Here is a 20,596-nt window from a genome sequence, read left to right on the forward strand (position 1 = left end):
ACACAGTGAGGAGGGACAGAGGAGAGAAGAGATCTGACTAGAGGAAACTACCTAAGAAATTGAAAATCAGAATATGAAGTGCATTCAGAGCAATTGCAGTGTTGAACAGGTTATGGCTGATAGAAATAAAGATTATTATTTGTTTTTAAATAAGTCTAAGAATACCTTTTGAAAATGCAAACATCAGTTACACCTTACAGAAGGAAAAATGCAGGCATAAAGTACGACAGTCACTTGATGATCCAAATGCCAGAAAGTGACAAATTCAAGAATAATTGAACTGGTTTTATGTTTACTAAGCAAAAGTGCATCAGACACTTGGGATCTCACATTGTGCAAGTCAGGTCTTTCAACAGTACAACAGATATTTTCTTATTCATAGAATCACAGAATGGTTTGGGTTGGAAGAAACCTTAAAGATTATGTACTTCGAAGCCACCTGCCATGAGACAGGCAGGGACACCTTCCACTAGACCAGGTTACTCAGAGCCCCATCCAACCTGGCCTTGAACACCTCCAGGGATGGGACATCTACATCTTCTCTGGGCAACCTGCTGCAGTGCCTCACCACCCTCATTGTAGTATTTAAAGTTAGAAAGCCTTCTGAATGGCAAAATGAAACCACCACATGCATGTATTTAACTTATTTTAACATAGGAATTGTTGTAATTAAAGCTTGAGGCTGCAAAACTACGTAACACAAAAAAACTTCATGTTATGGCAAGATGTGTTCGAGGCTACATGTCTGTAGCTCTTTGTATCAGCTTGAAACAATATTCTTTTTCTTGCAATGGTGTCCTAATAGCTTCTAGAGCACACAAGCAAACTGTATGGGCTCCAGGACCTAGAACAGGCAATCCAATCTGGTATTTGCCGTGGCTAAAGCTACCGTTGTTTATAAAATAATGACTACAGACCCAGTAACAGGACAAATTTCCAGAGTACAAAACACACAGAGCAAGGGTGGAAGTGAAACGCAGCAGACCAGACACTTCTTGGCATATTGTTGCTTCAGGAATGTATGCATTTTAGTGGCTGATAATCCATGACAAATAGAAATCCAAACCAAAGAACACTCAGAGCAACTGTGAAAAGCAGACAGAGTAAACCGCTAACTTCTCAAACTATTATTGCTTTAGGGATACATGTATTTTAGTGCTGATAATGTAGGACAAATAGAAATCCAAATAAAGAGCCATGCATTGCTTCTGGATGATTCAGTGACACTGGGAACATATTTGTGCGAGACTGAGAAGCATACACACAGGCATTTTTATGTTTTACTACAACTAGCTGAATCATTTGCTTTAAGCAAGAAAGAGAGCATTGCTGTAGGCAAAATGCCATAGAAGATGAATATAAGTATTAACAAATAAATAATATGATGTGTGTTATCTTCAAATATCAGTTTAAAAGTCTTACAAACTTCCCTAGAAAATCTGCCTAAAGTTACATTTTGCAGTTGTAGCTCAGTACCATATCCAGATCTACCACCTCAGGCCTCTTGAAGCTCTCTCTCTTGCTCATTGCAACAGCACAGATGAAAACTAGTTACCCTGTGCAGGCATTAAAACATACAAATCCATATTATCTACGTCAAGAAACATACATCCCTACTTGATAAAAATTTAACAAAAAAGAAAGGATTGAGCCAAGTACTGCATATTCCCTCTGGATAAAACAAAAAAAAAAAAAGAAGCAGAAAGAATGGCCCCATATCTCAGTGAAGTTCTTCATACCTTCTGCTGTCCTCCAGAGCACAGCTGTGGAATCTGTTCCAAACACCCTAACCGTGAAAATCTGCACAATTGGTTCACGGTACCCTCTTGCACATCCACCTTCAATCTCATTTTCTCACCACAAAAATACAGTCATCTCCTAATTAAAATATCCACCAATATAATTTTATTTCATTATTCAATTCTTCCTGTGCATGCACACATACACAGAGTTCTCCAGATGTTTGCATTCCTACTCCCCAATGTGGTTGTCTAGAAGGCCTGGATCAGACATTCCTTCTAACCAACAAGGGTCAGGAAAGACAAGTATGGCAGATGAGTTACTGAAGTTCAAGTAGTGCTACTTCAGCACACACATTTCCAGTTCCTCCTTCTATGCACCGGTGCAAGAACTGTAGTCTTCCTATAACCCAGTCCAAATGAGCTTCTCTTGTAGGGGAAACTTAGAGATAATAAGCCACTGTAGCTAGATAAAATGAAAAACTGACTAGTCTGACTGCAACAAAGTAGTTCATAAGAAGTCCTCATCACACTTAACAAGCACAGTTTCACTTCATGTATCCTGGAAAGAGTCTCTAGGAAGAAAAGCAGAATGAATTACTAAAGCTTGAGACAGCAGGCTAACAGGCAGGCCAACATCCAACCAGCAAGCTGCCAGAGGGACTTATGCCTCAACTACCCATCTAAAACAGTCACACACACAAATCCATACTCAGGGATCAAAGATATAAGGGAGCATGTGACCAGGGGCAGAGGTTCTATTAAGTCAGCCAGAAACAGGTTAAGATTCTAGGTAAGGAACACCAGAAAACATGCACGCAGTCAGTCCCTCAGAAGTTTTACCACTACAGGGTGAATTACTGAGAATTAACTTCTGAATAGATTAAATGCAGCTATTCTAAACAGCAGGCTCAGATCTTGCTGAAGATCCAACTGGTATTACAGAGCAGAACAACCCTATTGGTCTTGAGCTATGAGGAAAAGCTTTCTGAACACTCCTGGGTTACAAGATCAGAGCACTGTTTCCTTCTGTGCAAAGGAACACTCCACATCTAAGAGGATAATGATTAATAGCCCAGATAGTACTTAGGTGTCAGGCAAAGCAATTAACTTTGAATCAGGGAGAGGCTCTGCAGACTGATACAACAGACAGCTCTTGAATGAAGGGAAGGAGTAGGTGGGGACAGAGTAGGCAGATTCAAAGCCAAAACAAACAGTATCTCTTCCTACTTTAAAGTCACCACCAGCAGACACAAAGGAAAATAAAATAACAGAGCGTGACGTAAAAAATATGCCTTGAAACTACAGCTTTTTCAGAAGATAATATGATATTTTGTTTAACCTAGCTAGTAAATGTGCAGAGAGGGGTCAGGAGCTGAAGGGAAGCCCTGAACCTGCAGGACAGTAAGATGCACGGGGAAATCACATAGAGTACACACAGAGCATAGGTACAAACAACTATTTTGCCCAGCCCCAATAGGTACTATTTTATAAACAGTACCTTCTCATCCGAGCTATCAAAGAATTTAGTAAAGAATTTTAGAAAAGAATTTAGTACATTCCCACTCACTAAAAGAGTTGTCATTATTTGTGTAATGGTCTACTCAATGTGTGCCCACATTTCTGCTGTATGCATCAATGATTTTTTCCAGGAACATGCCAGTCAATCATTACAAGAGGAAGGATCTGTGCTTTATTACTCCTCTTACCCAAGAACTACATACAGCACAAAACCAGACCCAACTTATTAACTCAAAATATTATCACAGTGATTGAATTCCTAGGCTAAGACATCATGAATGCCTATGTACAACATTTCGACTTTTCCACCTCTATCTTCAAGATCCTGAAATTGCACAGGTGGCTTTGGATTTCCATTCATACCAAGCTGTTCCAGTGTGAATTGGACTGGTGAGGTCAGCAGTGCTTATGATTAATGCAGGAGCAGGGAATCTATGAGGCAGAAGACTTAGCTGAACTCCATAGTGAATAAAACCAGACTCACCTTTTCCCCTCAGGTAGATTCCCCATTCCTATGCTGCCATAGCTACTACTGACCTCAACAGTCCAATAACCAAGGACCTGTGAATAAACAAAAAAGGTCACTTACATGCCAATATTTGTCAAAGTGCATGCTTAAAGTACACACAGCCCTGGACTTAACCAGTACTTCCTCCATGCTCACTGTGCTCTAGTTCATTCATTACCACACTGCCTTCCTCAGATGTTAGACTCTACATGATCCATCACAGCTACAACCAACAACCCTAAAAAAAAATTAATGAAATTAGAGAGCGAGTACTTAATGGCAAGTCCCCACGATTTTATCTCCTTAATATATGGATTATGTATTCCCTTAATTAAATAAAACCTCCTAGGTGGGCAGCTACAAATAGAAAAGTAAGTTCAAAGTAACAGGCAGAGTAAGTCCTCATACAACTAGGAACAGCAAATAAAGCATGCTGACCTGGACCTTAATCACACAAAAAATGCCATAAGAATCAGAATTTCTTCCCTACTACCACACACTGGACAAAAAGATTCCAAAGGAGTACTAGCATTGACTCGAGTTATCTGACTTTGGGATTCTGGTACACCATCCTCCATCAGCTATACCAGAACTTAGGCTCCCAGCTCTCCCCATTCCCAGTTAGATGTTCAAACAGGTAGCAAAAACATGCCCTGTCTCCAACACCTCATGTAGGCTCTGTGCTTCTGTTATCTTTCTAGGTTTCTGAAGTTGCTTTGGTCTCATTGTCATGGCTTTCATCACAATATATTTGGTTATCTACCATTTTTCCTATCAAAATCTCGGGAATAACTACTTTATTAAGTATATATTTATTAGCTTCAATATACAGCTTTTGCTTCCAACTTTCTATAGGTATCTTTAAAATAGTAGTTTTCTGTTCCTTCCATAATTCCTGATAATTTTTGCAATTGAATGGTGGAATGTGAAGCCTATGCTACAACAGCAGAAGAAAAAACTGCAACAGGCTCGGAAGTTAATTGTCTTCAGCATCAGGATCATCTAACTCTTCCTTAAAAAAATTACTGAATCCTGACTGCCTATCCATTTCTGAATGTGCAGCTGATGAGAGAGTAAATCAACAAATCTATTTTCTCCAGGTTAAGTATTGCAAGTTCCTCCAGGATTAAAGCTGTAAAAAACTAGTGGGCCATACTGCTTGAATTTTTACAATATTGGTTAAAAAACCCACAGAATCACAGATAACTACCAACTAGTAGTAGCTGGTACTACTAGTAGTACCATTACATGTTTTGGACAAGAATTAATGATAATTTTGGGGAGGAAATCAGAGGGATGGGAACAGGAGCAGCCCATTTCCACCAGCTGGAGGCTAAACTGCACCACAAGGCACGAGAACAGGATGGCACTAGCGCTCCTTCTCTCTTCTTCATCCTCTGGGCCCAGCAGTTTTGCTCTGGTACTGCACCAGGGAAAAGGAGGAGTACTTGTAGATCTGTTCATCTCTTGCCCTCAGAAGTCGGACAGATGCCAAAGCAAGACCTGACTGAACTGTGGAAGGCAGTTCAGAGAAGGGCATGAATCAAGATTATTGCAATAGTTTTCAAATACTACCAATACCTAACTTTTTTTTCTATTACAATAAATGTGATTGATGGCTTATGAATGATGGCACTGCTCTGACAGCAATGTATCACCCCAAACAACATGAAGTCCTTTAATGACACTTGCTAAGGTCACCTTCATGTTTTTATGACCGTCAACTTGAAGGAAAAAAGACGGTGGGACAGGAACAACCAACAGGTTGGAGAACACATGGCCACACAAAGAGACAGCAGAACTTCAATGAAAGTCAACCCTGGAGCAACCACCAGGGCACACACAGGGAAGTCAAAAAAGAATGTGCTGTTTGAAGGGGAGGAACATGAGAAAGAAGTCTGTCCCCAGCTGCAGAAAGGCAGGCACCCTTGCTATTCAGCCCAATAAGAGATCAACCCAAGGCAGGAGTGGGAACACATTGGCTAACACCATGGCTGAAAGCATGTTGTGGCCTATCCACAGCCAGACAGATCTGTGGGGAGCTCCAAGGTCACCATGTGGCATTTCATCCACACCAGCAGCACGTCTGTAACGGACTTTTGAAGGAAGGATGGACAGACTGTCTGAGCCAAGAAACCCAACTTCAGTGACTTGGTACATAAACAGTCAAAACGAGAAACCAAGGACGAAAAATTGCCCTTCAGAACAGGCATTTGCTTTGAATAAAACCTTCATAAAACCAGTCTAAATCTGCCAACAAAACAGAGGAAGATCAGAAACTGAAAGAACAGGAATATGTTTTTAAGCCTTCATTTCTACAATTAGCATATGCAAAATGTATTTTAGAAGAGTTTGCATTCAAGGTGCATCGTAAGACCTACAGAGAGTTTAGCTGAAGTAGTGAAATGGCTACACACTCATTCAAAGCCGTGTTACCACATTTTATACTATAATTAACAGCTGCTTCTCTCGATACTTGTTCACAGGCATAATCATTGCAAAAAGAAAACAAAGGTTACTCTGCTCCCCTAATTTTCAGCAGTCATTGTTTTTAGGCTTTCAGCAGCTTCAGTGCAGACCCAGGCTCTTCCCAAGCTTCACATCAGAAAGCCTAAGAGTTCCAGGTGAATGATTTGCTATCTTCAGCATCATGGTAAGTGGATGCCACTGGTCCCTTGTTGCTATAGCAAAGAAAGTGCTTTGAAAATAAGCCCACCTACAGTGTCCACATGAATTTTTCAAGCTAGGTAAGGAAACACTTGTGCTTAACACTGCAAGTTTCCTTCAATTTGCCTTTTTAGCAGGAGATCATAAAAATTTCATTTTTATGTCACATATTAAATGGATGCTTTTTATTTTTTCCAAAATAAACAAAAATACTTAAAATACAACAGGAATTACGTTTTGATAGAACAGTTTGACCAAGTACTGGGAAAACTTTTTCACAAAATTCCCATGTTTTAGAGACATCATTTAGAAAAACAATTTCAAGTTTTATTAAGATTTATTAACAACAATAAAAGAATTAGTCCTTGTCAACATGACAGTAAACTGAGCACAGCACCACGTATCTTGTCCAACGCACACAAAACTAGAGGAGACTTCAAAAGATAGTTTTTCATCTTAAATTAATCCTGGTACCCTACAGGATCACAGCTCCAGTCAGAAGCTAATGTATCCTTCCAGATGCTTTTGCACAAGAACAGATTAAGCTCTTAAGATACAGAGATTCAATCCTGTACACACACAGTAATGTCAGTAGCTTTAGACCTTGGAAAGCTGGGTGAGCACCTCTGGGCAGAGACAGTAAAAGAGCTGATTCCAACAACCCAGCAATTTGTCTCTCCATTCCCCTCCATCCCTACTGCCACCTTATATTAACAAACCACTGTCTCCAGCACAAAAAATAGCCTATGAAACTCTGGATTGAAAATTACAAGCATCTGTCAGAAGCAGCCCAGCATATTTGGCGGCTGAGGGTGACTCTAAAATGTACTGAGCTGTAAACTCCTTTGAAAAAACCTGATGGACACTCAGTTATGAAAACAGACTGAAGCTTTAGAGCTTCCCATGGGAAGTTAGGTAGGGGGAATGAGAAGATTAATCTGTTTTTCCAAGATAAAAATATGTATCACCTGAAAAAGCTCAGCAGTATACAAAAAAAGTAATAATAAAACCCAGCACACGTATCCCCATCTTTCACAGGCAACAGGTCATACCAATTACTTTCCAATATTTTCACAGTGCATCTGGCAGTCCAGCTGATGTGGTGGACCTTTACTTTAACACTGGAAACATAATACAGAGCTGGTATTATATGATGCAAGTCCTTTGGTTAAATTTGGTTACTGTTGTTATTTGCTATTGAACCTCACTGTCAGTAGAAGGCAGTCCCACCAGGGGAGCCCTGAACCATATGCCAGCGCTTTTCACTCCTGTCTAATTCTGCGTACAATCTTGTTTTCTCTGCTCAGAAAATGACCTACATATGTACTAAAAAGATGCTACCAGGAACACTACATATGTCACATTCAAATATAGCCTTTAAAAAAAACCCCAAAACCTACAGACACTTTAAGCACAAAGCGAGCACTGAGCAGGAGGCTCACATTGTGAAGACGTACCAAAGACAGGGGTAGAGGAGAAGATAAGGCACCTAACCAGGCAGGTCCCTTTTGCACTGCAGACCCAGTAACATGCACATACTGTAGTCCTAAGTAACTATGCTTGGGTAGCCTGTCCATTAAGCAATGCCTAAGCTATAAATTGAGCAAGAAAACAAAACGCTGAAAAGCTGATCATTAATTGAGCACCATTTATTCTGCATGCCAAACAAGAAAGGAGAATCTATTAATCCAGCTAATGATTGTTCATGTCTTTCAGTTCTGGCCTGACCTCAGGCCAAAAGGCCTCAGACCGAAGATGAGCCAAGTGAAGGACGTGGCTTTCCTGCCAAGCACACAAACTACAGCAGCCAACACAGGGCAAAACTATGCTGACCCTCAATCCTGTACCAAGTGTGGTTGGGCACTCTGCAGCAACAGGCTGAGGCCTTCAGCATTATCAGATGCAGAAGGTCCAATGACATTTTTTTCCTAGCTAAGCCCATACAAAGCACTACCGAGCACATGCAATTCAATTTCTCATATGTCTGAATTTTGCTCACATGTGCTGCAGTGAATATCTGTCCAAATGCTGCATTCCTGACATCTGGCTCAGACAAAAAGAGTCAGGGACACCCTCAGGAAGGGGCAGGTAGGCGGGAATAATGGCTATAACCTTGCTCTTAAGCCATTTAGCCTGGAATTGTCAGGAATTCAGAAATTCAGACCTGAAAAGATCTAAGGATATTCTAAGCACATGTTGAACACGTTTTCCCTTGTTATGCATTGCCTATATTTTGTATTTACACGAGGGAAGGTGGGAGAGAAAGGGAACATATCTGTTTCCACCATTAAAATATATTCAACATTTGCAATAAAAGAAGATTTTGGGTTGTCCTTGAGAGAAGGTCTATTATTTTCCAGAAACATCTCTTTCTATAACTGCCGAAAAGGACAGTTTTTCATCTTAAAACATCTCTACAGAAAACTGTAAGAAATGGACAAGACAGACAAATGAGAGATGTTCCTCATTTCAGCATATATCCTGTGGTTTTCATCCTTGAAAATTTAACTGTAGGCCTTTATAAATCACAGTCACAAGAAAAATGGCCCTTTTCTCAAATGGACAAAATCAACACAGATCCACCCTGTACCAGCAAGGGCAGAGGGAAGTCCCATAGGTAACCACCACATCTGCTTTTACAGCACCACACTACTGCCCATAACAGAGTAATTCATTTATTAAATGCAAGCAAACACATATTTCTGGAGTAGATCTCTTGATAGGCAATTTGCAGAGAGCTACAGGAAAGAGACCTCAAAAATGTATAAAATTATACACAGTCAAGAAGTTTTTACTGGTTTTCAGGTAAGAAAGCATTCATAACACCACACCACTGCACCTTCACATTTTAGCAGTTCACACTATCACTGAAATGTCATGTTACTAAGCAGACTTCTTACATCAACATTAGCAAGTTCTGGGTCACTGTGGGCAGTAAAATGACAGACAGAAGCCTCCAAGATATGAAAGAAAAAGTTCCAATTTCTAATGCCTTAATGAAATTATCCAGGCTCCCTCTAGTGGGGAATTCAATGTAGAGATTGTTGCAGTTTGCTATATGAGAACGGCTTTGAACCACTATGGGTTTTTTCTTCTGTAAAATAAACTGTGTTAGCATTGGACTCTGCAATTCCTGGAGTCTCTTGTGATGCTTCACTACAGCAATTCGAGGCAAAGCTCTGTTTCTGGTCATATGTTCCATCACATAAAGAAGAGTAATCTTTGATTAAAAAAAAAGGAGAAAACATCACAAAGGCACACAGTGTCTCTGTGCTCCAAAGTCCTCAGAAAATATCTCAGTTCTTCAGCTCTCCAGAGCCCCAACAGAACCACCACCTCTGCCCCTGATGTGGGCAGAGGCCAAAGAGAGACTGCTCTCCCCAGATCACACAAGAGATCTACAGCTGCACAAAAGAACAACCCCTATCTCCCAATTTCCATTTCTGTGACTTATATATTAACTATATTAAGCCCCAAGTCTCGTATCTCTACAACAATACCAGTGTCATTTATTTGCACCACTATAAAACAATTCCAACATGTCTATGTATGTTTCTACAAGACACACATACAGGGGAGTCAAGCAAACCATCCATCCCTTTCCTTCCTTTGCCCCCCCTCGAAGTTGTCAATGTAACCAGTTACTGTCAAAGAACATGAGAAGCTTTACAAACACAAAAAGATGTAGAATTTGATATTTTTACTGTCTACCACTAAATATATGCACTACGTATTGCCATCAAAATTCCTGTTATGCCACTTCATAGTGAAATTCATTATTCTTGTCTACTGAACTTTATAACAAATGTTATCAACATTCTGCAGTCTGAAGTCTTGATTAAACAAAAAAAAAATGCAGAGGTAGCATTTAAAAAATGAGAAAACCCACCCAACCTGGGATAGGTAAACTGCAACCTGAAGATGTCCCCTACTGTACAGGAAAACCAGCATGAGCCCTTTCACAGACGGAGTCAATTTTATTTCTGACAGCCCTCATTATGACTCACTAACTTTTTCCCTTAATAAAACCATGAATCGCATCACAGCAAGTGTGTCTATAACAAGCCGGAGGACTCAAATATTTATTCAATGGCTAAGAAACAGAACTTGGCTAACTAGAGGGGAAAAAAGTCTTAATTCTCAATTTGTCCTCATGCTTTAACATAGAAAGGGTTGCAAGATCGCAATAAGAAAGATTCACTTCTCTCTTCCCCCCCCCTTTTTTTAATACCTACTATAGTCCCAGGATTCTGATTAACCTCATACAGCCCATCTCTGATGACGAGTATAATTCAGATTACTGCCTGACAGGATGGCAGCTGAAGCCGAAGAGCAACCAAAATTTGGAGGATATTTAGGACATAGCTGGCCCAGAAGCCAACCTCATGTGTTAGAGGAAACAGCCGTCACTCCAAGTTCTTTGGAACAACTATAAAGTTTTACCCGAACGGACTGCTTTTGCAAGTTATGCAATGCATATAGGAAGGCAATCAAAGAGCAGCAATTCACGTTCAGGATGCCATTAATGAAATCCAAAGCCTTCCAAAGCAAGCGTCATCTCATTTAGACCAGAGAGATTACTACCTCATTTTGTCCCAGAAGCATTCCTTTAGCGCCCAAGTGCCCAAGCAAAGCTATCCAGGGAACCCGAAGCGAGGTCTTTACAGTTCGGAAAGATAGGCGTGATCTCCTGGTCCCCCCTAACTTCCCAGAACCCCCTCAAATGCAAAGCCTGCGGTGTGCGCTGTTGACACTGACAGACCACCAGAAAGATGAAATTGCAGAAAGGATGCGAGACCATTCTCTTCGTACAGAAATGGGACAACTCTCCCAAAAAAGGGTCAGGACTACACCACCTGTAAGTAAAATCGAGTAGGGCAAGCACACACACACCGCCCTCTTGCACACCTCGCCGCGATCGCCACCGGACCCCGCTCCGGACCCGGCTCAGCCAAGCGCTCCCCTCGCCAGCCCCCTCGCCCCGCACACCCCAGGGGCCACTTCGCCTTCTGCTCGCGGGCTGCCCCGCAGCAAGAGTGGATTTCTGCCTCGGTTAAACCTGTCCCGGGGGAGCTCGGACCCCGGCGGGGCAGGAGCCGGGTCCCCCCGGGGAGGGAGCCCGGCGGGGCGGCGCGGCACTCACCGATGCCCAGCCCCACCACCACGCGTCCCGCCAGCAGCGTCTCCTTGTCGCGGGCGGCAGCCAGCACGCCGGCCCCCGCCGTGAAGAGGCCGCTGGCCAGCAGGATGCAGGGCCGGCGGCCGCACAGCCCGTTCAGAACGCCGCCGGCCAGGGCGGACAGGGCGGCGGCGCCCACCGTGCCGGAGACGAGCAGCTCCTGCCACAGCGCGTCCAGGTTGAGCTCCCTCTTGAGGAGGAGCAGCGCCCCCGACACCACGCCGGTGTCGTAGCCGAAGAGGAAGCCCCCCAGGGCGGAGAAGACCGACACCACGTAGACGAAGCCGGGGGTCTCGTCCTGCTGGAACTGCCGCCGCGCCGCCCGCTCCAGCTCGCCGCCCGACGCCGCGCTGTTGAGGCTGGAGCAGGACTCGGCGGCGATGAGGCTCCGCTCGCCCGCCGCCGCCGCCGCGCCCGAGCCGGCGGACCCGTCCGCCTGCCGCCGCCGCTTCTCGCCCATCAGGTTGCTCAGGCTCCGCAGCGTGTACTCCACATTGTCGCTGGCCTTGCGGGACATGGGACGGCCGCGGCGGCTCCCGCCCCGGCCGGGGGAGGGCAGGGGGCTGAGGCGGGCGGCTGCCGGGCTGCTCTGACCACGGCGGCGGGGCTGCCGCTGCTGCCGGCGCTGCCTGTCCTCGGCGCGCCCGCCCCTCTCGGGCCGCGCTCAGACGGGTCGCATCATCCCCCCGCCGCCGGGCGGACTTGAGGGGAAGTTGCCGCCGCTCCCAGCGCCCGGGCGGAGCTGGAGGCGGAGGCGGGCGGGGACAGCGGCGAGCGCGGCCCGGCGGGCGCAGGGGGCGGGCCCGGCCCCCCCGCTCCGCTCGGTGCGCGGAACGGGGCAGGCGCGGCCAGAGCGCGTGCGCACCGAGCGCCCCGCCGCGCGCACTCGTGGGGGTGCTGAGGGGCTGCGGGGCCGGCGGGGCGGGACGCGGGGAAGGGAGGAAGGAGGGAAGCAAGGAAGTGCTGGGCGGGTGGGCGCCAGGCAAGCCCGGGGGCCGGTCCCTCACACTGGGGTAGGGATGCTCCTGCTGGCAGCCCCCGCCTGTGCCCGGTGGAAGGGGCCGCCCCCCGCGCGGTCCCGGCGCTGCCCGGTAAACGCTGTCCAGGTGTTTGGCGCACGTAAAGATCGCAGTTAACTTACTAACTGCGTCGTTTGAGCGGAGACAGCGTTCAGCGTCCGCGTTTGCAATTTTCTGAAGTGCTGGGTGACATTTCCCCATTGATTTCCTCTCTGTAGATATTCAAAACCCACCTGGATGCGTTGCTGTGTAACCTGGTCTCGGTGACCCTACCTTGGCAGGGGTTGGACTAGATGATCTCCAGAGGTCCGTTCCAACTCTATCAATTCTGTGACAACAAAAAAAAAAAAAAAAAAAAAAAAAAAAAAAAAACAGTTGTTCAGAAAGGAACGGTTTTGTTACCATACAGGAGCAGAGCTTGGAGCTTTTTCTCCTGTTTACGCTTGACGTAGAACACCACGTTTGGTAATTCCATTTTCAAACATATTTGGGATTTTCACCAGGATGCTGAGCTGTGGGGACGCTGTCAGTGGGGAGAGGTGCCCGGCTCTGCAGGGACCCGGGCAGTCTGTGCCATCTGTGCACACGGAAGGGCCTCCAGGTGCGATACAGACCTTGTGGAAAAAGCAGACGCAGCACAATATTATCATTTGTTTCATTGTGTATATAATGGTACATATATGCCATTAAACAGGATTTTTCTTCTGACTTGACTGTCTTCTGTAAAGATCCTCATAATAAGGCCAGCCAGTAGCTGGAGAATTTCGGTGATTAATTGGATCAGTTATTCCCAGCCCACACCTTGTGAGCAGTACTAGTCATAGCCATGTGAATTTAAAAATTAGATGAGGGAGCAAAGTCCAACATGGCCAGCTGCACACAGCCTCTTTGGTGGTTTGCCTCTGCCTCAAAGCAAGCTGTGACATGCTAATACTGTGGTCCAGTTAATACCAACTCAATCATATAGTGAACTGTAGTTACTGAAATGCCTTACAATAACAATTGTCTATGTAGTTAATCCAGTTAGAGACAGATGTAGCAGTGCATTTCTAAATACAATAGGTTAGCTTCCATGTTTGAGCATGTGAGAAGCCTGAACTAGGTCAAAATTAAGTGCATTAACATTCAGTTATTTTTAATCAAGGTTTGGGTAATATGGCACAGGGCATTCCTTATTCTGGCAAAGACCATTAGGGGCCAACCCAACATTAGAGCAAGAAGCTGTTCCAGGTTGTAGCATCAGGAATGAAGTTATGTTGTGCTACATGGAACTGTTCCCTCAGGTCTGGCAGTTCTCCACAAGCACACTGGCTTACATTTCTACAGCACCATCAGGAGAAAAGCTGTAATCTTCCAGAAGTCTCCAGCACAAGCACCACATTCAGTAGTTTTTTTATGTAAGCCCCAAATAAAAATGCAGGACACAGTGCATTACACAGAAAGCGTTCACACCAAATCCCTAGCCAGCTAGAAGGAATGCTTTCACAGAATATTGTCACAACAGCTGGTTGTCACAAAAACAACTTGTCTTTTTAACAGTCACCTCAGAAGCTGGAGGCATTCTGTGTGTTGCAGTTAATAGAGACTCAAGAGAGCTAACAAAAAGCTTTTATTTTTTCCATTGCTGGCCCAACACAATCACAAATAGACATAATTTCTTATCAGATCATGCTGTCAAGCTTACCTCTTAAAAGGATTCTGTGAAGAAATGCAACAAAAAGTTCAGCTCTGGGATGCACTACACTGAAGACTGACTTCATGAGGAAAAGAGAGGATTTGGTTTGTAGATTTTCATTATTGTGATCATTTTTCTGTAGTACTGGATTTCATGATAAGAGCTGACTTATAAACAATTTCACAGTAATGCAAAATGCAGTAGGTGTGATTAGTAATCTAAGACAGGGAGTCAAATCCAAAGAGGGATTTAGGTGGATCTTAGGCATGATGTTATGCTTTCAAGAGATTAAATGTTTAATTGAAACACTTTAGATTCACAGCACTGCCTCATTCTCTCCTTTAAGGTGAGTTTGCACAGTTGTTTTTCAGGTGATATTGTGAACTAGATCAAAGAGCTAGTCCAGCTTTAAGAAACTCAATTTTTTGTGTTTCACAGAGAGCAGGAAGAATTACAGGACTTTACTGGTTTTATGTTGTTGATACATGGCATACATCAGAAAATGTCTTCCAGGAAACTACTGAGACTTTGTACATGTGCCCAGAACTCTGCCAGACCTGAATTGCTAGGAGTAAGCTCCTGTCTCTTTGTTGGCACTCAGAAGCGGGTGGATGAGTGCCGAAATCTCCTGGGGACTTCAAACCAGCCAAGAGGCACAGAGAGGTGCTGTAGGTCTGTTGTGTGATAGCCTGATGGCTGATAGCCTCACCCAGCAAGTGGGAGGCCACATTCACAGATTTGGTTCAGCCCAGGAGGATTGAAATCTTTCACCTCTCAAGAAGATTGTAGGTTAAATGGGGAAAAGATGGATTTTTAAAGGAAATTGAGTTGCAATGCAGACAAGAATGTAGGCACCATGGGGCTAGACAGACAGCGAAGAAGAAAAGGATGTGACTCTGGCAAAAGAAGGTTCAGCCCTGACACTGGTGGTTATATCCTTCACATAAAACTGTGGCTGCACCAAAAAAAAAAAAAACAAACAACCAAGAGCAATACAAGGAGCAGGTCTCCAAACCAAGAATTTTTCCCATCTCAGTGAGTGCTGTGGCTTTAGCCTCATGCAGGTTTTAGTAATACAGTGTGCAACCTCTTGTGTTTTTAGGCTCTAAAATAATTTTTTTTTTGTTACTGTTATAATGCCTTAAACTCTGTTAAGCAACCTGCTCTGATAGTCAATTATTTTGCCACAGAGTTGCTGTGTGAGTTGAGAAATACCACTGTGCTGGGCTGAGGGAAATTGCCTAGCTGAATATGCAAAAAAAGATCAGCAAATACAGTTTATAACAGAAGCTTATATGATGTCTAAAACCTTGAAAAAGTAGTGATAGTAGTGACAGAACCTTTTCTTACAAGTTAAGTTTGCTTGCAGGTCTCAAGGTTCAGAAACCTTTTCTCTACACAGAATTAGACATTATCAGTGTGCCAAAGAATATGGTGGGGTACCACTTTATGCAAAACATATTCTTTCTGCTGAGAAGAAACAAACCCTGACCCTTGATCACACCAGTTTGTTGATTTTTTGGATATGTGTTGGTAATATAAGGTTGGGACTATAAGGACTACTCTAGTTTAAAAGAGAAAAAAAGGGTCTGAAAATAGGAGTTTAGAAACAATTTTAAACAAGCCATGTATTGCCATAAACCTTCCTTTTGTTCCAATGTTCATCCTATTGCAACATTGTTTGGTCTCTTTGGAAAGAAGACACTTTCAGATACATTCCATAGTTTTCTGGTCCCCATTTAACATCCCTTCTCCATCCATTTTCTCTATCTTGACAGAGTTGTTGATTTATCTGAATGTACCTATCTCTGAGCTCTCAATACAGTTTTAGTTGTTTGTAATCCTTCCAGTGTTTGCTTTGGGTTCTCCTTTATATGTACAGATTCTGATTAGACCTTAGTCCAATACCTCAACAGAAGTCACCCTTCATATACATAATTTCTTCTCAATTGGATGCTGTTATGTGGGACTTTCATTCCAGGCTGTCCTAGTCTGCAACATGACTTTCAGCCTATTATTTACCTTCTACTGCAGTTATGTGAAGCTATAAACTGGGACATCATTATTGACCTCCTCTGTAAAATCTTTTCAAAACGAAAGTAACATCAGAATTTTTTTGCAAGGACCCTACCAGCATCATGCATTTAACCCTACTGGTCAAGTGTTAAGAGATAAATTGCTAAACAAGTAGAAATAATTACCGTCTTAGCACTGGAGAATGTGCCATGGTGGTGATTGCAAAAAGTTGACAAGCTGTGGGATGATGCATTCCTTGCCTGACAGGCAGAGCTGGCAGCAGTACAGCTAAGGTTGCCTAAGACGTCACATCACAGGCTCTTTTAATCTCAGGTAACTTTACCAGAGTAGTCATTTGAGCTCACATTTTGCATAATTGCACTCTCTCTCATGCTAAATACCTGAATTCCAGCAAGCCCACTTCAGACTCATTGAAAATGCAATTGTAGAAAACGCATGGGTTTTAAAGTTAAATTTTTATCTCTATTTTTAAGATCTCCAGCTTTTTCATGCTTTAGAGCAGGGACTCAATTTTTGGCAGGAGAACAGTTCCTTTCTGCCTTTGGCTGTCAAAATGAAGATCTAACGAAACAGAGTCTCGGGTAGAGTCAGAAGCAACATGTGTGAGAACGTGCTGCTAAACCCAGTGTGCCCCGAGCAGGTCTGCAGCCATTAAACAGAGAGCTGTGCACTGACCTCTGTGCAGGCGTCCAGGGGTGAGAGTCGGGCAGCCCATTTAGATGCACTGCTTCAAAAATCAGGGCCCAGCACTTTCTGAAAACCAGTGGCAGTGCAAAATGTGGGGTGAGAGGGGGGAGAAAGCAGAGTTTTATTACTGTACAATTAGTATTTTTTACATTTGTGTACTTGCAAAGATGATTTGCTGGGTTACAATCCTTATCAAGTCATTATTAGCCTGTAAAAGTTATATTTACTTTAGTTATTACATGGCAGCATGAAAATCAAGGATTTGGCACACTACCTGCAAGATACCAGGGAAACACCGCTCTTCATATGCCGTATCTTCAAATGAGCATGTTCCAACACAGAGCTGTTTGTCTGTCTGCCAAACTGAAACCTCCTCAAGTGCTGCAGGTAAGCCCAGAAGAACAACAGGCCATCTCCTTGGTCATTCCTGGGATCAGATTAATGCTTTCTTCCCATGAGCTCCTAGCATCTGGTGTACATGGAAGACATATCCAGGAAGAAGAGAACTACATTCAAAACCATTAGTTTCAGTCCAAACCCCTTTAATTCTATTGCTCACAAAACAGATCCGATTTATAGAGTCCATTTTCCTAAAAGGCTAACAGTACTTCTAAACCAAATCCTTCTATGGATTATATAAGACCAGCACATCAGTTGTCTACCATTTAAGGAAATAAACCTGAAAAATAAATCAGAAAGGCTTTTAGGCTTATATATGACTGCAAACTATTCCCCATCCCTAGAAAAGTAGTGGCTGACCCAGCATGAATTCACTAGTTTAAAAAATTTTACCTCATCAGTGCAAAATCTTTCCATCAAACAGAGTTCCAAGAAGTAGAAGCCATGTGCTGTAAGCAGCAGGTTAAAAGCTGGCTTTGCTGTCAGTCCTGACACTGCATTGCCCCTGGGCAGAACACTGCACAGAAGTGCTTTATCTGAGTTTGCAAATGAAATGGGAAACTGCCCAGGAAGAATTCAGTAACTGACTCATTATTTGGTGATATCCTTTGGATCTGACAGACGGTGAATCCGTCAAAAGTTGTTTGGTGAATTTTTTCTGAGAGAGCTGTAAATGAGGGATAAGTAACTTTGAAAAGGAAATTGGGCCATATGAATTCCCTGTGCAAAGGCAAAATACACGCAGAGAGTGTCTAAAGTTGGCTGATACGTGCCAGGCATCATTCTGGCATGTGGAAGTTGAAAACTAGCACTTTCCATGGCTGGGAAAGAGGATGGAGAAGCAGCAAGCTGTGATTTTTATTTGCCTCCTTGCTTATTTCTTTCTTCTATCTGTACTTCAAAAGTCCTATTTCCACCAATGTAGGTGTAAGGGGTTTTTTAATCTATTTTCTTCTGCTGTGGTATTAAAAGCTGCTGCATTTTAAAATAGGTCCTCTGTGAAATGTATTATGGAACTCTATCTAGAAATTTCAACAATTCCCTGACAAGCATCACACCAGCCACAGTAATAATTTTAAATATAACATTAAACACTCATGAAAATTGCATTAATAGTGATTTTTTTACCCCTTCAAAGCAGTTAATATGAGTATGTGCTAATCCCTTGGGCAGGTTAATGCCGTCAGTAGGAAGTGTTGAACGGTTGCTGATATTCATCACAAAGTAATGCCACTGATTTTTAAAAAGCCTCTATGTGTTCAGTGAGGACTCTGCTTACAATCTGACACTAACTACCACATGGCCCTGGATATATCTGAAAGGTGAAAGACTGGGAGTTAAACACACAGGATATCTTTCTAGAGGCTTTCCAAGGTACCAGGCTGTTTTCACTAATGATGGAAAATTCCTACACCTGCTTCCCTCTACAGCTACAAATTATATGCCTATATAAGGCAGATTTGAGCCATTCCATTATTGCTTGCATTGACAGACAGGCATTCTTAGGCTTCCCTCAGGTGCCTGTACCGTGATGCACAGTGCTTGTCAATCAGGAGGAGCAGCTGCACCATCAGGCACAGTTGCCGAGTCTCTGCCCTCGGGGAGACACAGACTCTGTGGTGTGGTGCACACAGCTGGCACATGGCCATGGATGGATACACAGTATTTAGGAAGGACAGGTGAAGACATGGGGGCATCACACTTTACATTGAGGAGCTCCTTGACAAAGCAGTGCCCCGGTATCAAACTGGAGACAGGCCTGGTGAGAGTTTCTGGGTCAAGGAGCAACCTGGGGGATGCTGTGATAGATGAGTGCTACAGACTGTGGGCTATGAGAAGGCAGGGGCTGAAGCCTCCCACTTGGAGCCCCAGTCCTCACTGGGGATTTCAGCCACCTGCTTCTGTGCTGGAAGAACAACACAGCGTTGGGCAGGCAGTCCAGGAGATTTTTAGAGTGGTGATGTTTTCCTAATACAAATGCAAGAGCAGGCAGTCATGGCTGACGGCTTAATGCTGGCCTGGCTTTCTGCTGAGGAGCAGGGAAGAAGTGGGGGTGAGAGGGGTCACAGAGCACTGCTTGGGCTGCAGCAGAGAGCCAGGAAGGTGAGCCATGGAGTTGGGACTCTGGGTGAGCAGACTGACTTATTCAGGAAATAGCCTGTGGGAAGCAGCCATGAAGGACCCCAGAAGAGCTAATTGGTTTTTAAAGAGGACTTACTGAGAGCTCATGCATGAACTACACCCTTGTGCAGGAGCATAGGAAGCTTCAGCTGACAGCCTGTGTGGCTAGGCAAGGATCATCTTGAGGACCTACAATATGGACAGGGAATATGCAGAAGCAGGAGCAAAGAGCACTGCTCAGGTACTGAGGGGTAAAATCAGCAAGGCTATAGCCCAGCTGGAACTAAAATTAGTGAGGGACATAAAGGGTACTGAGGTAAAAAGATACCTACAGGTATAACATGGGTCCGCAAGTGGATGGGAAAGACAACACAGAACAGGTTGAAGTAATCAGCAGCTTTTTTTTGTACTAGCTGTCACATATGAATCATGCTGTCTGGCCTTTGCACATATCAGCACAGGCTGGGATGAGAAGGGCAGTGGGAGAGCAGCAGTTAGGGAGCACTGAGGCATCTTGCATGCATTCAAACCCATAGAGTCAGGTGGTGGTCACTCCACAGCGTCGCTATTGCTGGCCAGTGTCATGGCAAGGTCACTGTCACCATCTACAGAAAGTTATGGCAAGCAGGAGAGGACCCTGATGACTGCAAGAAGGTTAATGTTACATATATTTTTAAAATAAAGACAAGAAGAAGGATAGAGGGAACTGTAGGTCAGCCTGAGTGATCTCCTAGGGAACAGGTTGTTCCTTGTTATTCCTGGAACATTTATTTGAGGGAGCACAGGGGCACCCTGGATAAAACGACAGCTTTGCCCACTGTGCAAGTGGTGTTTGTTCACCACCAAGAGTGCACGTGGCATGAGAAGTGCTGGGACCACACTGGAGGACTGTCTGAGACAGAGAACAACAACTGGTGCAGGCCCATTCATACTGCCTGCTGGGAATGGACCCAGGAGCGATCCATCCCCAGCCATTCCCAGGTTTTGTGTCAGGTCCTGTTGGCTTTCTCCAAAACAGAAGCTGAAGTGATCTAAAATTTTGTA

General features: G+C 43.8%; 1 protein-coding gene and 1 long non-coding RNA gene across 2 annotated transcripts in view; both read right to left on the bottom strand.

Annotated features, from left to right (window-relative positions):
• Positions 1-12,364, bottom strand: part of SLC2A13 (solute carrier family 2 member 13) — a 147,522-nt gene extending 135,158 nt beyond the window's left edge. The window contains exon 1 of the mRNA XM_027640018.1: positions 11,579-12,364. Coding sequence (XP_027495819.1) covers positions 11,579-12,131 — 553 coding nt within the window. The 5' untranslated portion in view covers positions 12,132-12,364. The remainder of the gene's footprint in view (positions 1-11,578) is intronic.
• Positions 12,365-12,934: 570 nt separating this feature from the next.
• The window catches only part of LOC113945630, a 40,922-nt gene continuing 33,260 nt past the window's right edge, over positions 12,935-20,596 (bottom strand). Inside the window, exon 4 of the long non-coding RNA XR_003527142.1 lies at positions 12,935-13,247. This is a non-coding gene — a long non-coding RNA (uncharacterized LOC113945630). The remainder of the gene's footprint in view (positions 13,248-20,596) is intronic.

The sequence above is a fragment of the Corapipo altera genome, unplaced genomic scaffold, assembly GCF_003945725.1.
Source record: "Corapipo altera isolate COAL_440 unplaced genomic scaffold, ASM394572v1 1b, whole genome shotgun sequence".
NCBI lineage: Eukaryota > Metazoa > Chordata > Aves > Passeriformes > Pipridae > Corapipo > Corapipo altera.